General features: G+C 43.7%; 1 protein-coding gene across 5 annotated transcripts in view; it reads left to right on the top strand.

Moving 5' to 3' along the window:
- The first annotated feature begins 3,776 nt into the window (after window positions 1-3,776).
- ARFGEF2 (ADP ribosylation factor guanine nucleotide exchange factor 2) overlaps window positions 3,777-23,213 on the top strand; it is a 33,975-nt gene continuing 14,538 nt past the window's right edge. Inside the window, exons 1-22 of one of the 5 annotated variants that reach the window (XM_062505211.1) lie at window positions 3,777-3,998; window positions 9,385-9,415; window positions 10,213-10,336; window positions 10,859-11,005; window positions 11,859-12,038; window positions 12,345-12,514; window positions 12,974-13,008; window positions 13,659-13,730; window positions 14,004-14,152; window positions 14,537-14,667; window positions 15,192-15,426; window positions 15,682-15,781; window positions 16,000-16,139; window positions 16,623-16,731; window positions 17,204-17,405; window positions 18,124-18,235; window positions 18,843-19,048; window positions 19,919-20,003; window positions 20,095-20,266; window positions 21,373-21,524; window positions 21,705-21,833; window positions 22,173-22,331. In XM_062505211.1, the coding sequence (XP_062361195.1) occupies window positions 3,860-3,998; window positions 9,385-9,415; window positions 10,213-10,336; window positions 10,859-11,005; window positions 11,859-12,038; window positions 12,345-12,514; window positions 12,974-13,008; window positions 13,659-13,730; window positions 14,004-14,152; window positions 14,537-14,667; window positions 15,192-15,426; window positions 15,682-15,781; window positions 16,000-16,139; window positions 16,623-16,731; window positions 17,204-17,405; window positions 18,124-18,235; window positions 18,843-19,048; window positions 19,919-20,003; window positions 20,095-20,266; window positions 21,373-21,524; window positions 21,705-21,833; window positions 22,173-22,331 (2,979 nt within the window). In that variant the 5' untranslated portion in view covers window positions 3,777-3,859. Of the gene's footprint in view, window positions 3,999-9,384; window positions 9,416-10,212; window positions 10,337-10,858; window positions 11,006-11,122; window positions 11,173-11,858; window positions 12,039-12,344; window positions 12,562-12,973; window positions 13,009-13,220; window positions 13,338-13,658; window positions 13,731-14,003; window positions 14,153-14,536; window positions 14,668-15,191; window positions 15,427-15,681; window positions 15,782-15,999; window positions 16,140-16,622; window positions 16,732-17,203; window positions 17,406-18,123; window positions 18,236-18,842; window positions 19,049-19,918; window positions 20,004-20,094; window positions 20,267-21,372; window positions 21,525-21,704; window positions 21,834-22,172; window positions 22,332-23,213 lie in introns of those variants that run through there. The other 4 variants (XM_062505213.1, XM_062505210.1, XM_062505215.1 and 1 more) reach the window with 4 other exon arrangements.

Here is a 23,213-nt window from a genome sequence, read left to right as displayed (position 1 = left end):
CTGCATCTCTAAGTGAACCAACTTGCCCTGTGCTGACAGAAGCTGTGGATTCACACCTCAGCCACATGTGTGTGCTAGAGGAGAGCTCACATAAGAGACCTGCATTTGTTCTGTTTCCTTTTTAATCTGGAGTGAGATGGTTTGTGACCATCACACACAATCACCCTGTGGGCTATCAGTGCCTGGGGCAGTGCAGCCATGAGCTTCCTGGGACTCCAGGCCCCTGCCATCCCACTGACCACACCAAAAGCCTCAATGTAACAGAACTGCTGTGTTCTGGCTCTCTGTTCTCGTGGCTGCCTCACAGTACCTGCCCACAGATTGCTGAAGGACACCTAACAACACCTCGTCTGCCCAGGTAACAGTGTCAGCTGCCACACAGCCTCCAGATGGCTTTTGCGGCAGTCCCACTGACTTGCTGCAGCATAAATTGGTTTGAAAGAAGACATGAAGTGGTCCATAAAATACAAACTGGAGACACCCTTGGGCTTCAGCTGGGCCAAGACTGTCTAAATACTCAAGCAACAACTACTTTCTTTAGCAATAAGTAATGTTTCAAACAGGCCAGGGTGAGAAGACAGATCTGAGCCTTTGGAAAAGCCCCTGCTACATGAAGACACCATTTATTGTTCAGTAGCAGTCTGGCTGTGTGAGCTCATAATCTTAAATTTCAGACACTCTGACAAGGTCCCACCCAGAACTGATCCATCTTTCTGCAGGTGTTGTCTTTGTATTAAGTGAGCATGGAAAATGCTTTGTGGGAATTGTCTCCAGTTATGTATGCCTAGAATACTGCCCAGTGAGAGAAGAGATCACCTCAGGGAACACCTCAGAATAATACCCAGCCCAATCTTTTTGCATGTGAGTAATGGAAAAATGCAATGACCACTCATAAAGGCGGCACCCAAGGGGTTGCATCTATTCTTGGATTACAGAGTTATAAAAGAATTATTCTCCACCTCTTTGGCTTTTTCTTTCTTGACTCCTCAAGCAGTCTTTGATGAAGTGAGCTCATCAGTTTGATACAAATTCAAGTATCTTCAGCCACTATATCCAATCACACTTATCAAAGGGAAGCGCTTGTATTTAAAAATAGTCAGATTTCTTTGAAAGGGGAAAAGAGAGAAAACAACCAGGAGGAAGAGGGCTGTGCTTCAGGAACACAGGGCTGTGCGTGGGAGTTCCTCCCACGTGATCCCTGTTGCTGATGTGCAATGTGGTGGACCTGTAATAGCCCAGACAAGGGATAGACAGGTCAAGAAGAAATTGGGAAAGCATATAAATGTCAGCAATTATTTGTCACAGATGCCAGCCTTGGCAGCAATTCATCACAGGGACAAGTGCCTTGCTATGGCATAAATACCAGTGTTCCCGAGTTACTTTTGCCATGGCTGAGGGGAGCCTCAGCTGGAAAGCAAACTCTAGCCCCCAGAGTTTGCAATTGCTGGTAATGATGAGAGGCTTTAATTTGCATCTGCTAATTGGTCCTGCTATAGATCACATGTCAGTTTCTTGGATTTCCTCTTCTATTGCTTCTGTAAGAATAAGCTAGAGCTAGATGGGCTCTCACCAGGTGGGCTGTGGTGGTGAGTGAACAGCCCAGGAAGTTTGCTTAGACACTTATCAGTAATACACAAAAAACTGGTGAGCAAACACAGCAGCCTGAGGAGGCCAAGAAAAAGGAACAGGTCCCATAAATACCCTGTATGAAACATACAGGATCCACTGTGCTCTACTGAGGAAAGGCCAAAGAATTTGCCAGGGACATAAGAACAGCTAAAAATTTGTATGCCTGTTTCAAGAAAAAAAAATCACCAAATTAATTTCAGATGCCTAAATTTTGTATATAGTGATATTTGTAGCACAGGGCACCCTGTACTAGAAATGGAGAGGGGCAAATATTATATTTTCAAATTATACTGTTTGTATAAAACTGTTTCCTACAAGATTGGCATTTGGCATGGATGACTGTCTCTTTTGGGTTAAAATAATGATGATATTCGTGCCACACATAATGGGAATTGCTAAAATGATATGAGTTCTCAAACTATTTATGTTCTGCTGGAATTTGAGCTTGGCTATAACCAAACTTCACCTAGGAGCACGCCTTCCACCAGCTCTGTGTTCTTCATCTGCCACTGCCAGTCAGAGAGCTCACTGTAACTGAGGCCTGGTACTGACTCTTGGCTCTTTGAAACCCAAACCATAACCTCAGTGTAGCCCTACACCTAGGAATTCAGATACTACTCTATGATTTCAAAAACAGGGGTTTTACCTGATGGATTTTTTTTTGAAAAAAACCTTGGTTAAACCATCTGTTCAATCTATTTTCTAAAAACTAGCCTGTATCCATTTGCTTCTCCCCTGAGAAATAATCCTGTCCCACAATAAAACCCTAAAATCAGAACTGATAATTTGGCTGACAATATGTGAAGAGCTCTGCTGCTTAATTAGTTCTGCAATGCTGCTGACAGTAATTACAGCCTCCTTTTGTGTCAATAACTAAGTCAGCAACTCTCAAGATTCAGGGCCTTATTTGTCTTTCGGTTATGTCACATCTGCATCACTGTAATTTCAGGGATAACAGTAGAATTACCCTTAATGTGCAATAGTGTAAATGAAAGGAGAAAAACGTGTCCAGACATGTACATTGGGGGTTGGGTTTGCAGTCACATTTCTGATTGGGAACATATTTAGAAAATATGCATCTAAAAATACAAGCACTGGTCAGTTTTCCCTGGGAAATAATACTAAACTAATGCTTTGCACAGGTGTTTGGAGCCTTTGTTAGCGGTTCTGGGGACAAAAATTGTAGTTCTTGTCAAATTGACACTAAAGATTCACTAATTTTAAAAAGAGTCCTGCTCTTTGAAAGAAAAGGAAATAGAACCATATCTAGAGAATGGAATGTTCTCCTGTATTCTCCACTAGATGTGGCCATCTGAATCTGAAGGAGACCTTCGTGGAACTTCACTGTGGTGGTTAACAGAGAGAGGAGGGCATCAGCAGAGTAAACACAGATTATTGCCACACATTGTGCTGGCTTTAGAGCCCAGAATTGGATTTTGGCTGTGAGGTGCTTTACCACATAGACAACGGGTAAAAGAAGATACAGTTAGTTATATGGTTATTAATTATGAAGGATTAATTTCTGTGACTGAAAATACAATTTTTAGTGAGTCCTCATTAATATACGACTTTGGCTTTTTTACATGTGCTCTCTCTCCATGCCTCGTTGGAAGACCGTGTGAGAATTAGCAGGGATAATGCAAACGGCGAGATACTTAGATTAGAAGCATTATAAAACCGAGCATTCCACCAACGCCATCTCCCAGTCAGTAATCTACGGCTTCATTCCAGAGGCGACGGCAGCGGCCCGGCCCGGCCCGGCCCGTCCTCAATCCCCTGCTCCCCTCAGCCCCGGCCCTTCCTCAATCCCCCATTCCCCTCAGCCTCTGCTCCGCCCTCTAAGCCCCATTTTACTGCGCTCTCTGCTCCGCCCTTCAACTCCGTCCTCAGCTCCGCCCCCTCTCCGTCCTCAGCTCCGTCCTCAGCTCCGCCCCCTCTCCGTCCTCAGCTCCGTCCTCAGCTCCGCCCCCTCTCCGCCCTCGGCTCCGCCCCATCACCCTAAGCTCCGCCCCCTATCCGCTCTCAACCCCACCCTAAGCCCCGCCCTAATCCCCACCTATCGCCCCCGCCCCATTACGCTCTAGGTCGAGTCACGTGACGGTGCCAACATGGCGGCGCCGTGGCGGCGGCGCGGCCGCTGAGGGAGGCGCGTCTCTTCCGGGTGGTGCCGTGGGCCCTGAGTGCCCGCCCGAATCTTGCGGCGGGTCCCCGCCCCGCTCCCGGCCTCGTCATGCAGCCCCCGGCTCGCGAGCAGGACGCCCGCACTAAGAGCATGTTCGTGTCGCGGGCCCTGGAGAAGATCCTGGCGGAGAAGGAGGCGAAGCGGCCCCCGCACGGGCAGCTGCGGAGAGCCTGCCAGGTGGCGCTGGGTGAGTCGGCCCGGCCCGGCCCGGCCCGGCCCGGCCCGGCCCGCACAGGGGCACGGCGGTGTAAGGGGCCCGCCCCTCCGGCACATGTTCCCTCCACCCGGCAGGGTGCGGGAGATCCTCTCGGGACCTTGGAGCGGAGGGAGAGTTCTCTCTCCAGTACAGGATGTGCAAAAACCAGGGGAAGCCCCCTAAGTACTTGTTTTGTTAAGTTCTGGTCTCGGTGTGAAACAGGAGGGACTTGGTCTTGTCACTTCGGCTTTGAGAAAATGAATTGCAGCTTTTAGACTAGGAAGCAAAAATTTTCAAGGCCCTTTTCTTACGGAGTCCCAGAGCTTTCTCGTGGTGTTAAATCTGACCTCTAATCTCCAGGTCGCGTTGGGACTGGCTAAGGACTGTTAGCATTGTGGCCAAGTACCTGTAATGTCTATGATGTTTTCAGAGCTGAAAGCGCTTTTTTGAAGCTGGTGGACTAGTCCTGAAATCTGCAAGTACAAGCTTATGTAAAGGCCTCTGTGTTACAAGTTCTGACAACATCAGGTCACAGAGAGGGAAAAGATAAACTAAGTAGAGCAGTAGAGCTCTGCAGCTGGAGTTTTCTGTGGCCCTTTCTTAATTTGCAAAAGTGACGTCTCTCAGTTTTGGTTGCTTCCCATCAGTATTTTCCTTTGAATGGGGAACATTTAGTATATCCAAGACAGAAGAAAAGAGAGGTTAGGTAGGCTGTAAGGACGCTGGGCAGATGGAAATTCTGTGCCATGCAAAGTGAGAGCAACCTTAAAGAAATGCTGTCATTTTTATTTTATTCCCTGCAGTCTTTACTGCCAGGACATACATAGCAGCTACCTGTGGTGACAGTATATTGATAGAAGGGTACTTTAATTATTATTTAAAATTGGCATTGTGAGCAAGAGAGTAACACATATGCCCCAGCAGTTAGAGACTGCTTTTCCTAATTAATTCCTTTTCCTGATCTTTTCCCCAACTGCCCCCACATGCACTGAACCCATTTACAGGACTGAGAACCTGTTTTGCTGCTATGTAAATATATTTAGATGTTGAGAAAGGGAACTTCCTTGTAAGATGCCTAATGAAGGTCTGTGTTTGCTAAGGCCTAGCCAGGTGAGGATTTTGGGAGGAGTGTTGTGCAGTAGCCCCCGTTGGCACCTGCCACTTGTGTTATGGCTATGCCATGCCTGCATATTCTAAGGTGCAGTATGATGGAGGGGAGCTAGTGCTTGTGATGGTGGACATTGTTTCCCTAAACTTGCTTTGAAAAAGAGTCCATGGGCTCTCCTGGACTAAAGCAGAGGTCGGCATAAAGAGATGACCTTCTGTTGACCAACTGTTAGGGGCCTGGATGACTGTATGGGACGGTCTCTCTTTGGACTGCAAAATACACATGACCTTGTAGAGATCAGAAGTAACATAGTTGCAAGTAGGACAGAAACACAGGAGGAAAAGGAACAAAACTTCTCAGTGGTGTTTTTTGAGGTTTTGGGGTTTTCTGCCTATTTCCACCCCTGCGTTGAAATACAGTGTTACCGTTAGGTAAGCAGAATTTGAATAGATTCCCTCATTCAGTCTCTTGCTTCGTCAGTATGTGTAATGGTTGTGTCCTGTACTTGTAGTGCCAGTAAAACCCAGGAGAGACTGGGAGAAACTGAGGGTTTTCAACAGAGAAGCTGTTTGGCTCTGCTTTAGAAAACTGTCTTTTAAAGAAAATTTGTTTTCAACAGACCATTGTATTGTATAAAAATAGTTGTTTAATAAGCATTTGCATGTAGGTCCAGGTACACATGGTTCTTAATAAATCTGCTGAAATTATCCTGAAAATTTGCAGTGGAATACTGACAGTCTGTATAACAGCAGTTCATATTAGACTAATGCTAATTGTGCACTTGGGTCACTCACACAAACTATTTTTAATGACATCCCGTGCAGCCACCCTGGTTCTGTGGCCTTCTTTGATAGCCTGGGCAGCTTCACATACATATCTTTGAACTTTGTAAACAGCAGAATTTGTTTAGTTAGCTTGTTAATATCAGTTAAAATCTTTTCAACCATGCCTTCACTTAGGATTCTGGTTGCGTGTTTAGGAAGTCTCAGCGTATAAATGACAGATGTCCAGAATAAGTTGTGTGTCTTAGTTTGGCCTCTTGGCCAGCGTGTTCAGAGCTGGGGCAAAGAGGAGGGTGCGGCTCCGACGCCCTTCCCCGCAGGCCCAGTACAGCCGGGTGTGACCCGTACCTGGACTGGGCTTTGCACGGGGTCAGGGCAGGCTGGGGTTGGGCAATGGCGGCTTGGCTGGGCTGGGGGAGGGAAGCACTGGCTGCTCCTCCACGTGTTTGTGTTGGCGCTGCTGCCTGCTGCTCAGACCGTGGCCCGTGTCCTTGTGCCAGCACAAGCCATTTTCTGCACAGGAGCTCGTGTGCTGCCACTGTCACAGACCTGACTGCGGCCACAGGGCAGGCATTGGGCTGCAGGCAGACAGCAAATGTCCTCTGTTGTAATGGGCAGTTTTCAATACAAGTGAACTGAACCCATCCATCTGCTATGGAAAGGCAGCTACTCAGTGGGAGCTTCATCCTGCTTTTATGGCCAGAAGCTCTGGAAGATATTGCTGCAAGGCCATTCTTGTTCCAGTCCTGTTGCCTGATAGGAATGCTGCTGAACTTCCATTAGGTGGGCAGCACAGGAGCTGGAGATGTTTCACTGAAGAAGATGCCATGGCAGAGAGACAGGGAGATCTGGTACCTAAAGCACCAAGTGAGGGGTCAGCACTGTGCTGGGGTGACCAGATGTTGGCCAAACTCGGGACTGTTCTGCAGCTGCGGAAGGGAGTTGAGCTGTGCCCCTTACTCCTGTGACTGGAGAAAAACAGCACCAGTGGCAGGCGGTTTCTGGAAGCTGGCAGTGTGTGGTTAGGGCTTGGCAAGCTGTTCCTGGCAGCAGACTTCAATTAGGCAACTATTTCTGTTTCACTCACTTGTGATGGTCAGACCACCAAATGAGCACTTCAGACGTGGAGGTTTTCAAACTGTTTTCATGCAATCAGTAGCAGAAGTATGCCTGTGGCTTCCTTTTGTCCTTTCATTTATTCTTTTCTGCCAGCATTATCTATTAAAATACTGTTGTGCTGCAGATGTTTTTATATGGCTTTAGAAAAGCTTTTATTATAATAAAATTGTGGGGCACTTGGTCAGGCCTTGGTTAGATTTTTGTTGTTGTTTATGTAGTACTTCTGAGCGTTAAACTGTGGTTCCTCTAATATGGGATGTTATTCTTGCATTGTTTTTCCAGTGCAAGATCTAAGACAAGTATCAGTAAAGAAGGGCACGATCATGGCTCCTTAAGGCTGTCATCTTTGTGAAGTTTCAATTCAACATCTTTTTTTACTCTGCAGAGCAATCAGGGTGGGGGAAATTATCTCTTTGAAAGAAAGAAAAACTTAGCAGAGTTTTTGCATTAGAAAAATTTCTTCATTAAGAAAAAGCTCTGTACACTTTAATTCTATAGGGTGTCTGAAATACAGCATTAATTGTGTTTTTGCCGTCCCTGGCATCCTGCTGTACTTGGGATTCTAGCTATAGCTAAAATATGCCTTTCTCTGCCAAGACCTGGAGGCAGGACTAAGTGTTCTGAAGGTCTAAAGCTACCCAGAAGACTGTTTTAAGCATCCAGTTCCTGCATGCTATGGGAATGTGATGTGCTAAGAGCAAGGCAGATTAAAACAGGGACACAATACGTTGGTGGGTCACATATGTTCTTGGTAGCTCTTTGAATCACAATATGGTGTTAAAGATGAGGAAGGTAATTAATCAAAAGGCCTGCGTTGAAATTATGCTGAACTGAATTTCTGACTAGTCACCTTGTTGGTAGGCCAGCTGGATCCTGGAATGAAAAACACAGTGGTTTAAGAAGTGGTGCTGTACAAGATTTACATTGTCTGTTCGGCACAGAGAACCGTGGTCATTTCTTACCAACAGCTTTCATTCTGTTGTCTCCTCTTCAGTTGAAGCGTAAAGCATCAGGGGATGGTGGTGCTGGGTTTGTGCTGTCACACATAGATATGTTCTTTGTGTGATTTGAGAAAGCTGGGAACACTGTGCACCCGGGGCTCTTCAGTTGTTCTGGTGTCTCTTTGGCTGACTCTGGGGTGGGTAACATCACTCCAGTTTGTGTAGCCTGATTGTGTGCCATGAGAACTGAGGGATGTCAGACTGATGCTCATTAATGAGCAGATATGGCAGAGAACAGCAATCCTGGATGGAGCTTATCACTCACATCTTATACAGATTTTCACTATGTTCTGCTTCCATTTTCTCTATCCAGTGTGGACAGTAATTTTAAAAAGTCAGGGCACTATGAAGATTAATTCCTGTGCCGTTCACTGACAAGCGAGCCTGTAAAAAACCTTGTAATTTGTGTTTGCTGCAGTCCTTGTTCCTTAGTATGCATTGATTCTCCTGAGACAAAAGAAACTCCTGAGGTCGCACACAGCACTGAAAACATCTGAACTGCAGACATCTGATCACAAACAATGGTGCCTCTCCATAGTTGTGGAGAACAAGTATCGAGTGAATGATCATTTTCTAATACCTGCAGTTGAAACAAGAATTGTAAGCAGGATAATTTGCAGAGTCAGGGTAGTTTGCAGCATGTGCTGTAGAATGGGATGGAAGGTTCCACTGGTGTTGGAGATGATGTAGTTCTGCAGCCTTACTGTGGATGCTGGTTTAGATGTGGATTTGTCAATGTTCACAGTGGGTGCTTATGCTGGTCTGTACTGGGCATCATGGTTATACCTCAGAAATCCTTGAAAAGCTTTACCAGGATCTTTGTGATCTGCTGCTGTATACAAGAGAAATGAGAAAGGAACTTTCCCCCTCTATTTAGTTTTATGAAAAGCTCTTTTAAAGTGTAATTGAAAAAAATCTGCGGGCAAAAGGACAGAGTGCATTTGGGATTTCCTATCTCCTGGGAGCTTGTCCAGCTGATTGTTGTTGCAAGACTCAAGACAAGCAGGCTGGCTGGCACTGGAGCTAACAGGGAGTTTGAGTGCATTGAACTCATGGTTTATGTAGCAGCTTAAAGGCTTCTGCAGACCTGAGCACTCTGTGATGTGGACATACACTTGAATAAAAGTTGCATACTATGCCTGGCTGCTCTAAAGATACCTTTTGTTGAGAATGTTTAGAAAAACCAGCTTTTTAAATGTGAAATTGGAGAGATACACCTTTCAATAACTGGTGAAACTGATCTCTGAAGCTGAGGTGTTACAGGAATGGAGTAGCAAATACTGAAGTGCAAGACTGGATTTAAACAACTTTATTACTGTGTTATTGATAATGATAACTGAGGGTTGAATTTTTTTTCTCTCTTCCAGATGAAATAAAAAGTGAGCTGGAAAAGCAAAGGTAAATTGTTAATTACTCTAAACAGTGTGTGAAAAGAGCAAATGGAATAGTTCTGTGGAAGTGTAACGGTGTATATACGTTACAGCAGTGAGTTTGTGAATACCCAGTTACACCTTTCTGCCAAGAACATGTGGCCTGGCCTGTGTGTGTCACTTACATAATGTTTGTGGCTGTGGGTACTCAAGCCATAACAGCCTATGAATTTCACCAGGAGAAAATTGCAAAATTTCTAAAAGGTGCCGTTTTTTTGGCTTCCTTTTACTGGACTCAGTAGCCTGATAGGAAATCATGGGAAGCAGTGCATACGCTCTTTGATGGCATGTGCTCTTTTATTACCTAGGTCAAGAACACAAGTTGAAATATTACTTCAATGAAAATTTATAGACGTTTTCCAGCACTGTGCTATGATTGAAAATGACCAAATGGGTCTCCAAAATGTTCTGTTGGCTTGGTGTTCCACTTGTGGGCTCTGTTTAATCCATTTGGTGTAACATGGATAGGTATATCAGTTGTGTAGGAGTTTTCCAATATTTAAGATAGTGGAACAGTATTGGAGTATAGTGGGGAAGAGTTAAGCTGAAGAAGATGCAAAAACGATAAGAATATAAATAAATGTAAAATTGGTTTTGTGCAATTTTAAAAGAAAATTGACCTTTGAGAAAGTATACACAAGAAAGTTGCAGTGCATTTGTATGCTGCTGTGCATTATTTAGCTTTACATTTAAAAAAAGGAGAAAGGGTAGTTTTCTGTGATATACATGTTTAGAAAAATTAATAACTCTTCTTATCTGACCTAGAGAAGGCACTGCTGCTCCACCAAAAGCAAATTTCATTGAAGCAGATAAATATTTCCTTCCATTTGAGCTGGCCTGCCAGTCAAAGTCTCCACGCATCGTCAGTACTTCCCTGGATTGTTTACAGGTGAGTGTTGTGATTAATCTTGGTCAGAGTGAGATGGAGAAAGCTGCAGTGACCAGAGCAGTGAGGAGCAGCCCTCCCCGGGGTCACGCCCAGCTGGGCACAGGGCACTGGGCACAGGGAGGAGTGTGGCTGCCCTGCTGGAACCTTTGCTGGCATCCTCACACCAGCCCTAAAGGGCCCTTGTCTGCTGTGCTCCACAAGGGGTGTTGCCATGGGCTTCTTGTGCTGCTGATGTGACAGAGGAGCTCACACTCTGGAAAAGAATGGTGTTAAAAAAAATTTCTCTGCTTATGGTATGAAGAAATGGCCTATGTGGAAAAAGCTTTTGTGTCATACTAAAATCAGTTTTGTACACATGTGTGGGTAGTCAAAATATTTGGTGGCCAAACTATAGATGGTGTTAAATTTTTTGGGTTAAAACTGGTTACATGAGGTATGCTATCTAAACATGCCTTTTTATGCTGTGCTAAACTGTTTTTCTTAACAATATTTGGTCGTCTAAGCTGCATTCTTTCCACCTAGAAACTCATTGCATATGGGCACATCACTGGCAATGCTCCAGACAGCGGCGCTCCCGGGAAACGGCTGATCGACCGAATAGTGGAAACCATTTGCAATTGCTTTCAGGGGCCTCAAACGGATGAAGGAGTACAACTGCAGATAATTAAGGTATTTTATTCAGTTTATTTTGGTGCTACATTAAATTGCTTTGTCTCTCTTTCATTTTGTAACTGCAGAAAAGAAAGGTGAAATATTACTGAGGGCCCAGTTGCTCCATTTCTTCCATTGTCCCACGTGTCAGTGCATTCGGAGAGGCTGGCACCAGGGCAGAATTGGTGAGCAACGTGTACTTCCTGTTGGGAAAGCAGAATGTAAGGGAATATTTTATAAATGCTTGTCCTTTCTGAGATAAGCCATCTTTCAGACAGCTTGGTGCTCCTCTTAAAGGCTTGCAGTGCCCACCTCCATCAGGCCAGGGAATTGCTTTCAGCCCTGATAGCAGGCCCTGGAACTGGGGTGCAGTTCCATGGAATGCTGTTCAGGCCTGTCTGCTCCCCTGGCCATTTTTCCAGACAGCTGCCAGTGTATGTTCCCAACAAGGCATGGTAATGTCCAGCAGTACTGTGTGCTCTGAAATCTTCTTGGGCTACTGTAGCTGAGGGTGAAGTTGCTGAACCTTCTAGTTATCCAGCTTGATGTTAGTGTAGGCCACTTGGTTTTTGTGTGGAAATGAAGCTATGGAATATTGTTACTTTATTTTGGAGATGGACTATCTCCCTTGGTGGAAAATTAGTTTTGATAAGACTCTCTAAGAACAGCTCAGGAGAGAGCAGAGATGTGGAAGTCTTTTAAAACTTTCTTTGATTTGAAACGTAGTTGCTTATAGAGCCTTAAAAAAAGGTATCTGTGTTTTGTACCAAACCCAGTGATTATTCTGGAAGACATGCATGAAGAGGAGCATGAAGAGCATTGCTGCCTACTTGCTTAGGTTTCATTTTTACCATGTTATGGACTTTTCTAGGCTCTTCTCACTGCAGTAACATCTCCATATATAGAAATCCATGAAGGAACAATTCTTCAAACTGTTAGAACCTGCTACAACATCTATCTGGCCAGTAAAAATCTTATTAACCAGACAACTGCCAAGGCTACCCTGACACAGATGTTAAATGTCATTTTTACACGGATGGAAAATCAAGCTGTAAGTAGCTATTACTTTTTCTCCTCTCAAATGTTTAGGCTTGCTAATGACTGAAAACTTTTTTATTATTGTTGCAGTGCTGATAACAAGGTATCACACCATAGGTTCTGCCAAATGGCATTGGATAAACAAATTATGCTTTTCAAATAAACTTGAAGTGTATATTTTTAATCTTATTGGCCAAGTGATTGTAGTTTCACTGTTTCCTGCTAAGATGTGAATTCACAAGGGAACATCAGTCATCGTAGACAGGATTTCCCTTGGTGTATTTTGTGCCTAGATGAACCTTTCTGTCTGTGTTTCAAGCTGCAGGAGTCCAGAGAAGCAGAGCGAGCGCAGAAGCCACAGTCTCCACGGCCAGGGCAGCGACAGCACAGCTGGGGAGGCAGGGCTGGCACTGGTGGCACCGCGCTGGCCAACGGGGAGCCCGGCCACGGTGAGCCCGGCCACGGGGAGCCCGGCCACGGGGATCCCGGGCCACGGGGATCCCGGGCCACGGGGAGCCCGGGCCACGGGGAGCCGGGCCACGGGGATCCCGGGCCACGGGGATCCCGGGCCACGGGGATCCCGGGCCACGGGGATCCCGGGCCACGGGGATCCCGGGCCACGGGGATCCCGGGCCACGGGGATCCCGGGCCACGGGGATCCCGGGCCACGGGGATCCCGGGCCACGGGGATCCCGGGCCACGGGGATCCCGGGCCACGGGGATCCCGGGCCACGGGGAGCCCGGGCCACGGGGAGCCCGGGCCACGGGGAGCCCGGGCCACGGGGATCCCGGGCCACGGGGAGCCCGGGCCACGGGGATCCCGGGCCACGGGGAGCCCGGGCCACGGGGAGCCCGGGCCACGGGGATCCCGGGCCACGGGGAGCCCGGGCCACGGGGAGCCGGGCCACGGGGAGCCCAGCCAGCAGGGCCACGGGAGCCCTTCCATAGGGAGCTGCAGGCAGCCCCCGCCCTGCCAGGGGCAGGTGAGCACAAGGCAGAGTCTGTTGCTTTCCCTCTTTGACTCCTAGCTGGCCTGTTGCAAAGGGCTCTTGGAGGCCTTTGAGGAGCAGTGGTGAGGTGACTGGCTCCTTTGGCTCTCCTCAGTAGACTTTCGGAGTGTGCTGCCATCCTTGGCTTGTGTCTACACTACAACTGCTCCAGAATGGTTCCTGCTCTCCCTAGAGCTCCGGTTAAACCATGTGTGCTTTATCTGTGGAGAATTGTAATGGAATTTGGCTTGAACAGGTTGATAAAAGGGATGGAAAGGAAGAGAGCTGTCATGATATGTGGGAAGTGACAGAACCGCTCTCAGGTAGTTGAAGTCCTGTGATAAAAATGATGCATATATGAACACCGTATCATCAGCACATTCTGCATCCAAATTAGGAATGTTTGTAACAGCTGATAAATAAAAATTACAAAACAGCTGGATTAAAAATATCAGTGTTTTGATTCAAACAACATAAATAACATCAATGAGTATTTTTGAGCAACTTCTCAGACATAGCTTTCAATGAGAACTGCTGAAGAAAACTGATACATTTTTGTGCTTCTGCCTCTGTCATGTTTTTCCTTTTAATCATCTTCCTAAACAAAAAATGCTAAATTAAAAATTCTCTCTGTGTTTCATTAGAGGAAACAATTGATGGAGGAGAGGAAATGGTCCAAAGCATCTTGGAAGATGTGGTGGAGTCAGCTGTGAAAGGTACTGAAGTCTCCAAAGTGAAATAGTTGTGTATGTATTGATTATAGAAGCATGAAGTAATTTTTGTTACTAAGTTTCTTGACAAGAACACCTACTAAGGCAGCAAGAACAGGTTTTGATTTTAAGGTAATATTCTTTTGCTGATTGCTGAGAAACTTTCTAGGTTACCAGTGCTACTTCTGTGCCACTGAAGGGGTGGTAGAGCTTCCCAAAGTCATGGGATAGAAAACTCTTCATGTGTTATTTTAATATTTTTTCCTTTTTCCCCTTTAGTGGCTGAAGAAAAGCAGGTAACAGAACCTGTCAAGGCTCTGCCTGCATTAGAGACTGCAGATGCTCTTCTTTCTGGCTCTAGCAATGAAACTGTACAAACAAATGGGATTCCAGATGATGGGCAGTCTGTTTCCTCCACTGATAATCTGGTAAATAGCTGCACTGGATGCCAATATACATCTATGAAAGAAGAAATGGGGTTTTTTTGTGACAACTAGTACAGTGGGATTTGGCAGAAGAAAGGGACAGAAACTCTAATGTGTGTGTCCTGCTCAGGTTCAAAAAGGAAGCAGCAGCTGCAGTTTAAGCATATATTGAAAATGCCTGTCCTAAAATGGATAATATTAGTTGTATTTGAATACAGAGTGGGGACAGAGGTAAAGGGTCAGTCAACATGTGTGAAAAGATCCAGATCCCTTGTAATCCTGTTTAGGTGAGGTTTAAACAGTAACTGATTCTCAGAGGAGCTGTGGAATCTCCTAATTGCTCTGTTTGTCTCAATGAGGGTCTGTGTTGTGTTTCTTGCTCTCAAGGAGACAGATGTATCTGGACATCAAGCTGCTGCCAGATTTTCCCATGTTCTACAAAAGGATGCCTTCCTTGTGTTCAGGTCATTGTGCAAGCTCTCGATGAAACCTCTGGGGGAAGGACCACCAGATCCCAAGTATGAGACTGTGTGTATTTTTCTGTCCCCTCCTGGCAGCTTTTGGAGATGGTTAAGTAACTGCTGTATAGTTAACTCTGTGTTCACAATCCATTTATCAGGCCATTGGTTTAGTTAGCTTGATTAATCTAGGATTGAAAATAGCTTCAAATTATTAAAAATTCAGTACTTGAGAATTTTGTTTTTTTCATAATAGGCTTATTAATCTTACCAGTTGGAGTGGCCTTGACTACAGTATTTGTGAAGCTTTTGATGGGAGAATGAAGTAGGGAAGTGCTTAAGAAGCATGGAGCTGCATTTATTAGGCTAGTCTAAGATGTTAATATTACTGAAAAAAAATTCAAATTTGGATGGTAGAAGTCCAAAAATCACTTGGCTGATTTCCACCCCACTTGCCCCCTGCATTTAAATAAATCAAAACAGCAGTTTCTTCCTGATGTGGAAGAAATGGTGTAGTGCTAATGTCAAATGCAAGTATATACTAAGAAAATACAGAAATACATTTAATGTTGAATTTTTTCTAGGTCCCATGAATTGCGTTCCAAGGTTGTGTCTCTCCAGTTGCTCCTCTCAGTGCTGCAGAATGCTGGTCTGGTTTTCAGGACACATGAAATGTTCATCAATGCAATCAAGCAATATCTTTGTGTAGCATTATCTAAAAATGGAGTCTCTTCTGTTCCTGATGTGTTTGAGCTCTCTCTTGCCATCTTCCTCACATTGCTTTCAAATTTTAAGACCCATTTAAAAATGCAGATTGAGGTGAGAGACTTTTAATCTATAAATTGCATATGCTGTAGTTCTCAAAATACTGTAATGGTTAAAGGACAGCTAGAATTTCCATTTTAACATCTTAGTTTGGTTTGCTTACTAAATATATTACTACTGTATCCAAATTCTGATCTGCATGAAATGCTACTCTTCAAGAGAAATTACTGAACAGAAATGAATCTGTACATTTGATGTGGTTCTAATACGTTTCAAATCATCGAGTCCTTAACCTTATTTATTTTGCAGGTGTTCTTCAAAGAGATCTTCCTGAATATTCTAGAGACTTCTTCAAGTTCCTTTGAACACAAATGGATGGTGATTCAGACTTTAACAAGAATCTGTGCAGGTATTTCCACTGTGTAAAAGAATCACTTCTTCTGGCAGCAGACAAAAAATATTTTGAAAAGAAATGTCACATATATAATGTTTAAAATTTGAACTTTATCACAGAGTGCTTGGGTTAAATGTCTGGATTCATCTGCACTGCCTGCTCCAACTGCCTGATTCCTTTAAAAAATTCTATTCCACAGAATCCTAATCCTTCCATTTCCTTTTATTTTCCAGATGCCCAGTGTGTAGTGGATATTTATGTTAACTATGATTGTGATTTAAATGCTGCTAATATATTTGAACGTCTTGTAAATGATTTGTCCAAAATCGCCCAGGGACGAAGTGGGCATGAGTTGGGAATGACACCTTTACAGGTAAGGAAAACAGCTTTGAACATAAGGTACTATTGTTTTGTAAACAGTGCTATCTTTGCATTGTTGCTGATCCTTCCAGAGGTTCACGTTGTCTGTAAGCTACTGATGTTATTTTTAATTATTTTGATAATTTGCAATTGGACACTGAAGCCGTGCCATTAATTACTTGATTTTGCCACCCGTTTGCACTGTCACACCAGGCTGGTTCTGGTCTCTTTAGCTGGACTGCCAAGGGAGAGAGAACCAAACAAGTCTTCCTCTGCCTCAGTTAAATGATTTCCTTTTGGAGCTCATGAACCAGTGGTACTGTCTCTGGGATTTGCTTTCCACAGACTTGGTGCCATATCCCCACCATAAGCATTTTATTTTTAAGATTATACTTTTTCAGCCCCTAGAGGGAGACTGTTGTAGAGACTGTTTTCAGCATGGTTTGTTGGTTTGGTTTTTTTTCTTTTTATTTTATTCTTCTTCTTCATGTTTTAGGAACTAAGCCTGAGGAAAAAAGGACTTGAATGTTTGGTTTCTATTTTAAAATGTATGGTAGAATGGAGCAAAGACCTTTATGTGAACCCCAATCATCAGACTAGCTTGGGTAAGATTGTTTCTGTATGGAGAGACTGATTTATTTAATCAGTTCATTCTTGTGTTCAGTGTTTAGAAGCTATTCAGAAGTGTGGATGCTGAGTTTGTGCCTAACAATTTGTTTACACAAGTGAGGTATTTTACAAACAGTTGTTAGTGCTGTTGCAGTAGCTGATTCTCCAAGTGCCTGGTTTGAATAACTGGGTTCTGTTGGTGAGCTTTAGCCAGGCCCTTGTCTACTAAAAAAGCTCATGTAGAACAAGACGTGCAGCCAGTCTTGAGTTACTAAGTTGAAGTGCTGGAATTTCTCCATAGATGCTGCTGCTTTTCTGCCTTTTGTTGGATTATTTTAGAATTGCATCAATAGAGCATCTTCATGGTAAAATAAGAGTACTGACTCACAGATTTCTGCTTAAAACTTCTGTAACCAAAAGCTCTTGTCTGAACAAGGGTAATCTGAATCTCACCTTGTTTGTAAATAGGTTCATATAAACCATCTGAACAGGAAATGGCTGAAGGGAAATGCCTGGACACTGGAGGGAGGAGGAGCAGTGTCAGTTCCTTGGACTCCACTGTATCGTCAGGAGTTGGAAGTGTTGGTACCCAGACTGCTGTCCCAGATGATCCAGAGCAATTTGAAGTCATCAAGCAACAAAAGGAAATAATTGAACATGGGATAGAACTGTAAGCCCAGTATGAAAACTAAAGTTCACTAGTAATAGAATGTGTTGTTTCTTATGGTCTCACAGTCACACCTGTAGGGACACTTACAAATTAATATTAATGCTGGAGACTTGTCTGCTGTTCTCAAAACCAAGTGCTGGAGGCTGTTATAGTTAAAAGGAACTTCATAAAATCCTGGGTGGAATGGAAGGGGTTTTCACAGCTTTCCTTTTTGCTGGCTCAGCTCCACAAGAGTGTGTATGTCCAGAGGGAAATAGGTTTGAGGGGCACAGTTGTCTTGCTGCTCTTATATGATTTGTCCTTTACTGAAATAGAGTTTGAAGAATTAAATCATTGTGCAGCTTTGCTTTACTTCTTTTTCATTAATTTGAAAGTCTTCATGTCTGTAAATGCTAGAAAAGGGTCTTGAACAGCAACATTTTTAACATTTAATGTAAAGTCTCTAATTTTTAATGTTCAAAAAGGTGAGCTTTGGAGTTTTCCAGCAATAACTTCTAAGGTTATCAGCAACTCAGTGTAGCTTATGAGATGGATCCTGTGGTGTGATGTAGGTAATAGATTTGTTGTACATTGTTTTAACTCTTTTCCTAACTAGAAAGAAAAGACATGGACCTACAACACAGAATCTTTGTTTTATGAGGACTCTGTAAAACTCAAATGTTACAGGCTGTGATATTTTTAATTGTATGTCAATTTTCCCATGTTTTTGTCTGAATAGGTTCAATAAAAAACCAAAGAGAGGAATACAGTATCTACAGGAGCAGGGAATGCTTGGCACTTCAGCAGAGGACCTGGCACAGTTCTTGCACCAAGAGGAACGCCTCTGCTCTGTAAGATTACATGCAGCACAATCAATACACTGAATTGTACAGCCAGTACCTTCAGCCCTGTCGCCAGTGTCTGGAGTGTGTGCCCTGGAGTTCATAGCTTAGAAATGAACCTGCAGGGCTCCTCATGGACACACCTAATGCCACAGCTCCCTGCGGTTTCCTCAGTGTCCCAGGCTCCTTAGTGACTACTGTGTTACAGTGAAGCACTGGGGGATTCCCCATCAGTGGAATGTGCATTTTGTCAGTCCCTGGAGGCTGGCAGGGGACAGAGCAGTGTCAGCTGCTGGCAGTCCCTTGCCAGCAAAGGAGTGTCCTGTGCTTCAGGGGCAAAACATTCTCTGCTGCGTGTGCAGCTGGGCACAGTTCAATTTTCCTTGACTCTGCAGTAATGCAGATGTTGCCTTTGGCAGTAGGGAAGCAGGAATCTGCAGGCTGAGGGGGCATATCTGGGACCCCTGTCCTTCTCCACCCCTCCACTGGCTGCTTTGCCCACTCAGCAGTGTGTCAGCTTTACAGAGCTGGCAGCTGAGCAACTCTTAGCCCAGGAACCCTCTTGCAGACCTGGCACTTGGATGGCACAGTAATAATTGTCTCTTGTGTTTTTTAGACTCAAGTAGGGGAATTTCTTGGGGAAAGCAGCAAGTTTAACAAGGAAGTGATGTATGCCTATGTAGACCAGCTTGATTTCTGTGGCAAAGACTTTGTCTCCGCTCTGCGGATCTTTCTGGAAGGTTTTCGTCTGCCAGGGGAAGCCCAGAAGATTGATAGATTAATGGAGAAGTTTGCTGCTAGATACATTGAATGCAACCAACGGTAATTCAAACCCTTTGTATCAGATCAGTGCCTAGAGAACATTCCCTGGCTGAACTGACATGTGCCCTTAGGGGCAGGGGATGGATTTAGCTCATACCAGGCCAGGAATTTGTGCAGGCTTGTGTGAGGAGACCTTACTGCTCGTATTGCATAGGAGAGATACTGATGCTTGCATTTCCTTAAATCCCAAGAACTTGCTAGAAGGAATTACTGGGAAAGAGAAGCCCTAAGTATGTTAAAATGCAACAGCTAATACAGAGATAATTTTAGGCAAATGTAGATCAGTCAAGTATAAAGGACAGTATTAAGCAGTAGAAATGGCTAGAATTAAAAATTCATGACATAAACAGCTAATAGGATGTTGCAATGCTTTTGCTTGCGTGTTAGATGTAGAACAAAACACGTATATGTTATTTGATACCAACTAGACAGAGTTGCTATTGTTCCTAATGCTATCAGCACTGAAGTTTAGTCAGGCTTGGTTAGTTCCCTTTCCGTGGTCCAGTTGGTGTATCAGTGCCTTGGTTTTGTATCAGTCTTAATGAAACTGTGAGTGAAAAATAAGCTGTCCTTCAACTTTTTAAAGATTATACATTATTGTTCTTCAGGTAATTGGCAGGGAATGTACTTGAAAATCTCAGTCACCTCTAGTTTTTAATATTGCAATGATGATATGCTTTTTCCCCCCTTTTTATTTGTGCTGCAAACTGCTTGGGGTTTGATGCATTTCTAATGGCTGACTTCAGTCTTTGTTGGCTCTTTGGTTGAATCCATAGCACTTCTGGGTATTTTTCTTGCATATGGAAATAGAGCTAATGGATTGAGGAATTGGGTGTCTATAAACCTGTTTGTTTTTTTTACCTCCCTCAGGCAAACACTATTTGCTAGTGCAGACACTGCCTATGTTTTGGCATACTCCATTATAATGCTGACTACAGACTTGCACAGTCCACAGGTAGAAATTTTAAAAATCCAAAGTTATAGAAGTTCAGACTTCTCCTGAACTTGCATTCAAAATCTGATATCCAACTTATTTCTTCTTACAGGTAAAAAATAAAATGACCAAGGAGCAGTACATTAAAATGAATCGAGGAATCAATGACAGTAAAGACCTGCCAGAAGAGTATTTATCCACAATCTATGAAGAAATAGAGGGAAAGAAAATTGCAATGAAAGAGACAAAAGAATATGCAATTGCAACCAAGTGTAGTAAACCAAGTAAGGAGGAACTAGAAACTGGGAAGACCACAGTGCTCTTGAGCTATGGCAGGAGCCTAGGGATGGCACGGTGGTGTGCAGAGTCCTTGTGAAATGCCTTGGGGCAATACCTGAAGTGCATTTAGAATGGTTGGTAGGGGTACATGGAATGGAACTGGCTCAGTCACTGCTTCACACTGCCTTCTGTGGTGGGAGCAGCAGTGTAGGTGCCTCTGCCCCACTGCAGAGCAGCACTAGAAACCAGAACTCTTGGGGTTTTTAAACAGAAGAGTGAGGAGTAACTCAGGGGGAACTTAGTTTGGAATTAGCTTGTTTTTTATGTGCTAGATGAGTGAGGGCTTGATTTGGGATGATTTTTTGTCTCCCTCCATAGTTCAGTGGCTGGGAGGTATCACAGTCCTTGTGATAGTGTTTGCAAACCAGAGAAGTTCAAGAGTTTGTCGTGATCTGTAGTCACCTCTCCTCATCCACCTAAATGAGGGCTTCTGTGTCTAGCATGCAGTAGAAACCAGTATCCCCAGATGGACCCTACTTCTACTCACAATAGCTGGTACTAATTTAATTCAAAATAATGAATTCTGAACCTTCAGCATAGTGGTTTTTCCAGTGTTTTCCTGTTGTTTGCAGGTTTTCTCAACCAAAATAGGAACAAAATTGATTTGTTTGAAGGTTGAAGTTGCATCCTGTAGTATAAGGATAAAGAAACACCAAGTTATTTATTTATAATTTCGGTGAGGCTTGTTTTGGTTTGGGGATGTGAGCCTAAGAAAATACAGGATTTTCCATCCACTTTTACAGGCAGAATGACTTAATAGAGTTTGCACCTCTGACTTGGAACAATTAGGCAGTAGCATGTGTTGTATAATAAAGGGCTGAATTAGTTATTTTGTACAGAATAAAGTCTGAAGTTTGGGTGTGTTTTTTAGTGCTGGCCTTCTTTCCTTCGGCCTGGGGCAGCCACCTGACTTCTAAGATTTTGCAAGATTTCTAGCTTTAGATTTCATTTGCAATACCTTTATTTAATGTTTTGTGATGCTCAGTGTGAAGAGACAGAATATGCTTTTGTAAGGAAAGCAAGCAATGTCTGTGTATGGTGTTTCCCTTAGGTGTAGCTAATGAGAAGCAGCGGAGGTTGTTGTACAACTTGGAGATGGAACAAATGGCAAAGACAGCCAAAGCCCTCATGGAGGCAGTGAGCCATGCAAAGGCACCTTTCACCAGTGCCACTCACCTGGACCATGTCAGACCCATGTTCAAAGTGAGTGTCAGGTTCTCACTGTGCCTTTGTTATGAAGAGTTTTAAGCATGGGAAAAAAAGTGGAAAATTACTCTGAAGAGTTTGCTAATGCAACAGACGGGATATATTTGGCTTCAGTAACCCAGTGTTTTGGGCTAAAGTTGTAAGAGACTTCTGAATTGAGTTTCTTCCTCTGTTTAGCTTGTCTGGACTCCACTGCTGGCAGCTTACAGCGTTGGCTTGCAGAACTGTGATGACACAGAGGTTGCATCCCTGTGTTTGGAAGGAATCCGCTGTGCCATTAGGATAGCCTGTATCTTTGGAATGCAGGTTGGTGCCAAACTTAGCCTGGGACTTGCTGAGGGTCATGTGGGCTCTGGGAGGCAGGTGAAGAATCACAAACAGCTTATACATAGAAGATGGAGTGTCTCACCTGCTTTCTTGGAATGGTAAAAGGTCGTGATGTAATCAAGTATTTCATCAACTCTGCTTTTCTTCTTCTTGCTGAATCTTCTACTAAGAGCGTTTGCTAACTGGCTCCCTACTCTCCTTTAGTTGGAAGGTGTCTAACAGTGCCAGCTAGCCAGAGAAGGAAAATTTGTTGTAGGCAAGCTGCTTTCTCTGGTTCTTTGGGGATTTGATTTTGGTGCTTGTTTCTCTGTCTTGTAGCTTGAACGAGATGCTTATGTCCAGGCCCTTGCTCGTTTTTCCTTGCTGACTGCCAGTTCCAGCATTACAGAAATGAAACAGAAGAACATCGATACTATTAAGACACTCATTACAGTTGCTCACACAGATGGCAACTATCTTGGCAATTCTTGGCATGAGGTAAATCTTTATTAATTTAAATAGTGAATATGGTGTCACATTTTTTTGTCTACTATCAGGTCCCAGAACCCTCTTTAAAATATGAAGGAAGTGCATTATATTGTTAAGTTTTTGGTTTTGTTTTTTTATATATATATATATATATATAAATAACTCACTGCATTTTTTAAGACCCTGTGGAAACTGTGTGACAATATTGTAATTTTTGTGGCTGCATTTGATGTGGAATTGAAGTTATATAGAAAAATCTCATTTGGCTTCAGAAAATTCTGCATATAAACTATTGTATTCTTATTCATGGAAACAAAAATATTCTAGCTTGCAGGTCCAGACATTTCTGTGTAATGTTTGGCAACATTTACACCATAAGCACATGAAAAATTTGGGCTCAAATATTTTGGTGGATAATTGGAAAAGATGAGTTATCAGGATTATATGCATTTTCTTAAAGCCTATTTTCCAGAAGCAATTTTGCCAGCTCTAAATCTGTGCTGTTGCTAAAAGGAGCATTTCTTCTGTGTTACGTTCTCTGGCTCTAGTCTTGGGCCACATGATATGAGCTAAAATGTGCTAGAGCTGACAGATGCCTCAGACCTGGCTCACAGCACTCTCCTGAGTGCTTGTGACAGCCAAGGGATGTGGCCCTGAGGGAGGAAGAAGGAAGAGAGTGAATTTTGTGCCATGGTGAGCACAGCATTGGCATTTAAACTGTTCAGGCTGGAACGTCACTACTAACGGGGTGAGAGCTGCACTGTTTCAGTCTTTTCATCTCTCTAGGACAATGAAGTCTCTAGAAGATCAGCTCCAACTTGTTTATAGTCTAGAATGTTGATGCTGTAAAAAGTAATAAAAAGGTATCCTTTAGTAGTTGATCCAGGTTAG

Source organism: Cinclus cinclus, chromosome 18 (genome assembly GCF_963662255.1).
Source record: "Cinclus cinclus chromosome 18, bCinCin1.1, whole genome shotgun sequence".
NCBI classification, from domain to species: Eukaryota; Metazoa; Chordata; class Aves; order Passeriformes; family Cinclidae; genus Cinclus; species Cinclus cinclus.
Note: the sequence above shows the minus strand (reverse complement) of the source record. Positions and strands in the feature narration are given on the sequence as shown.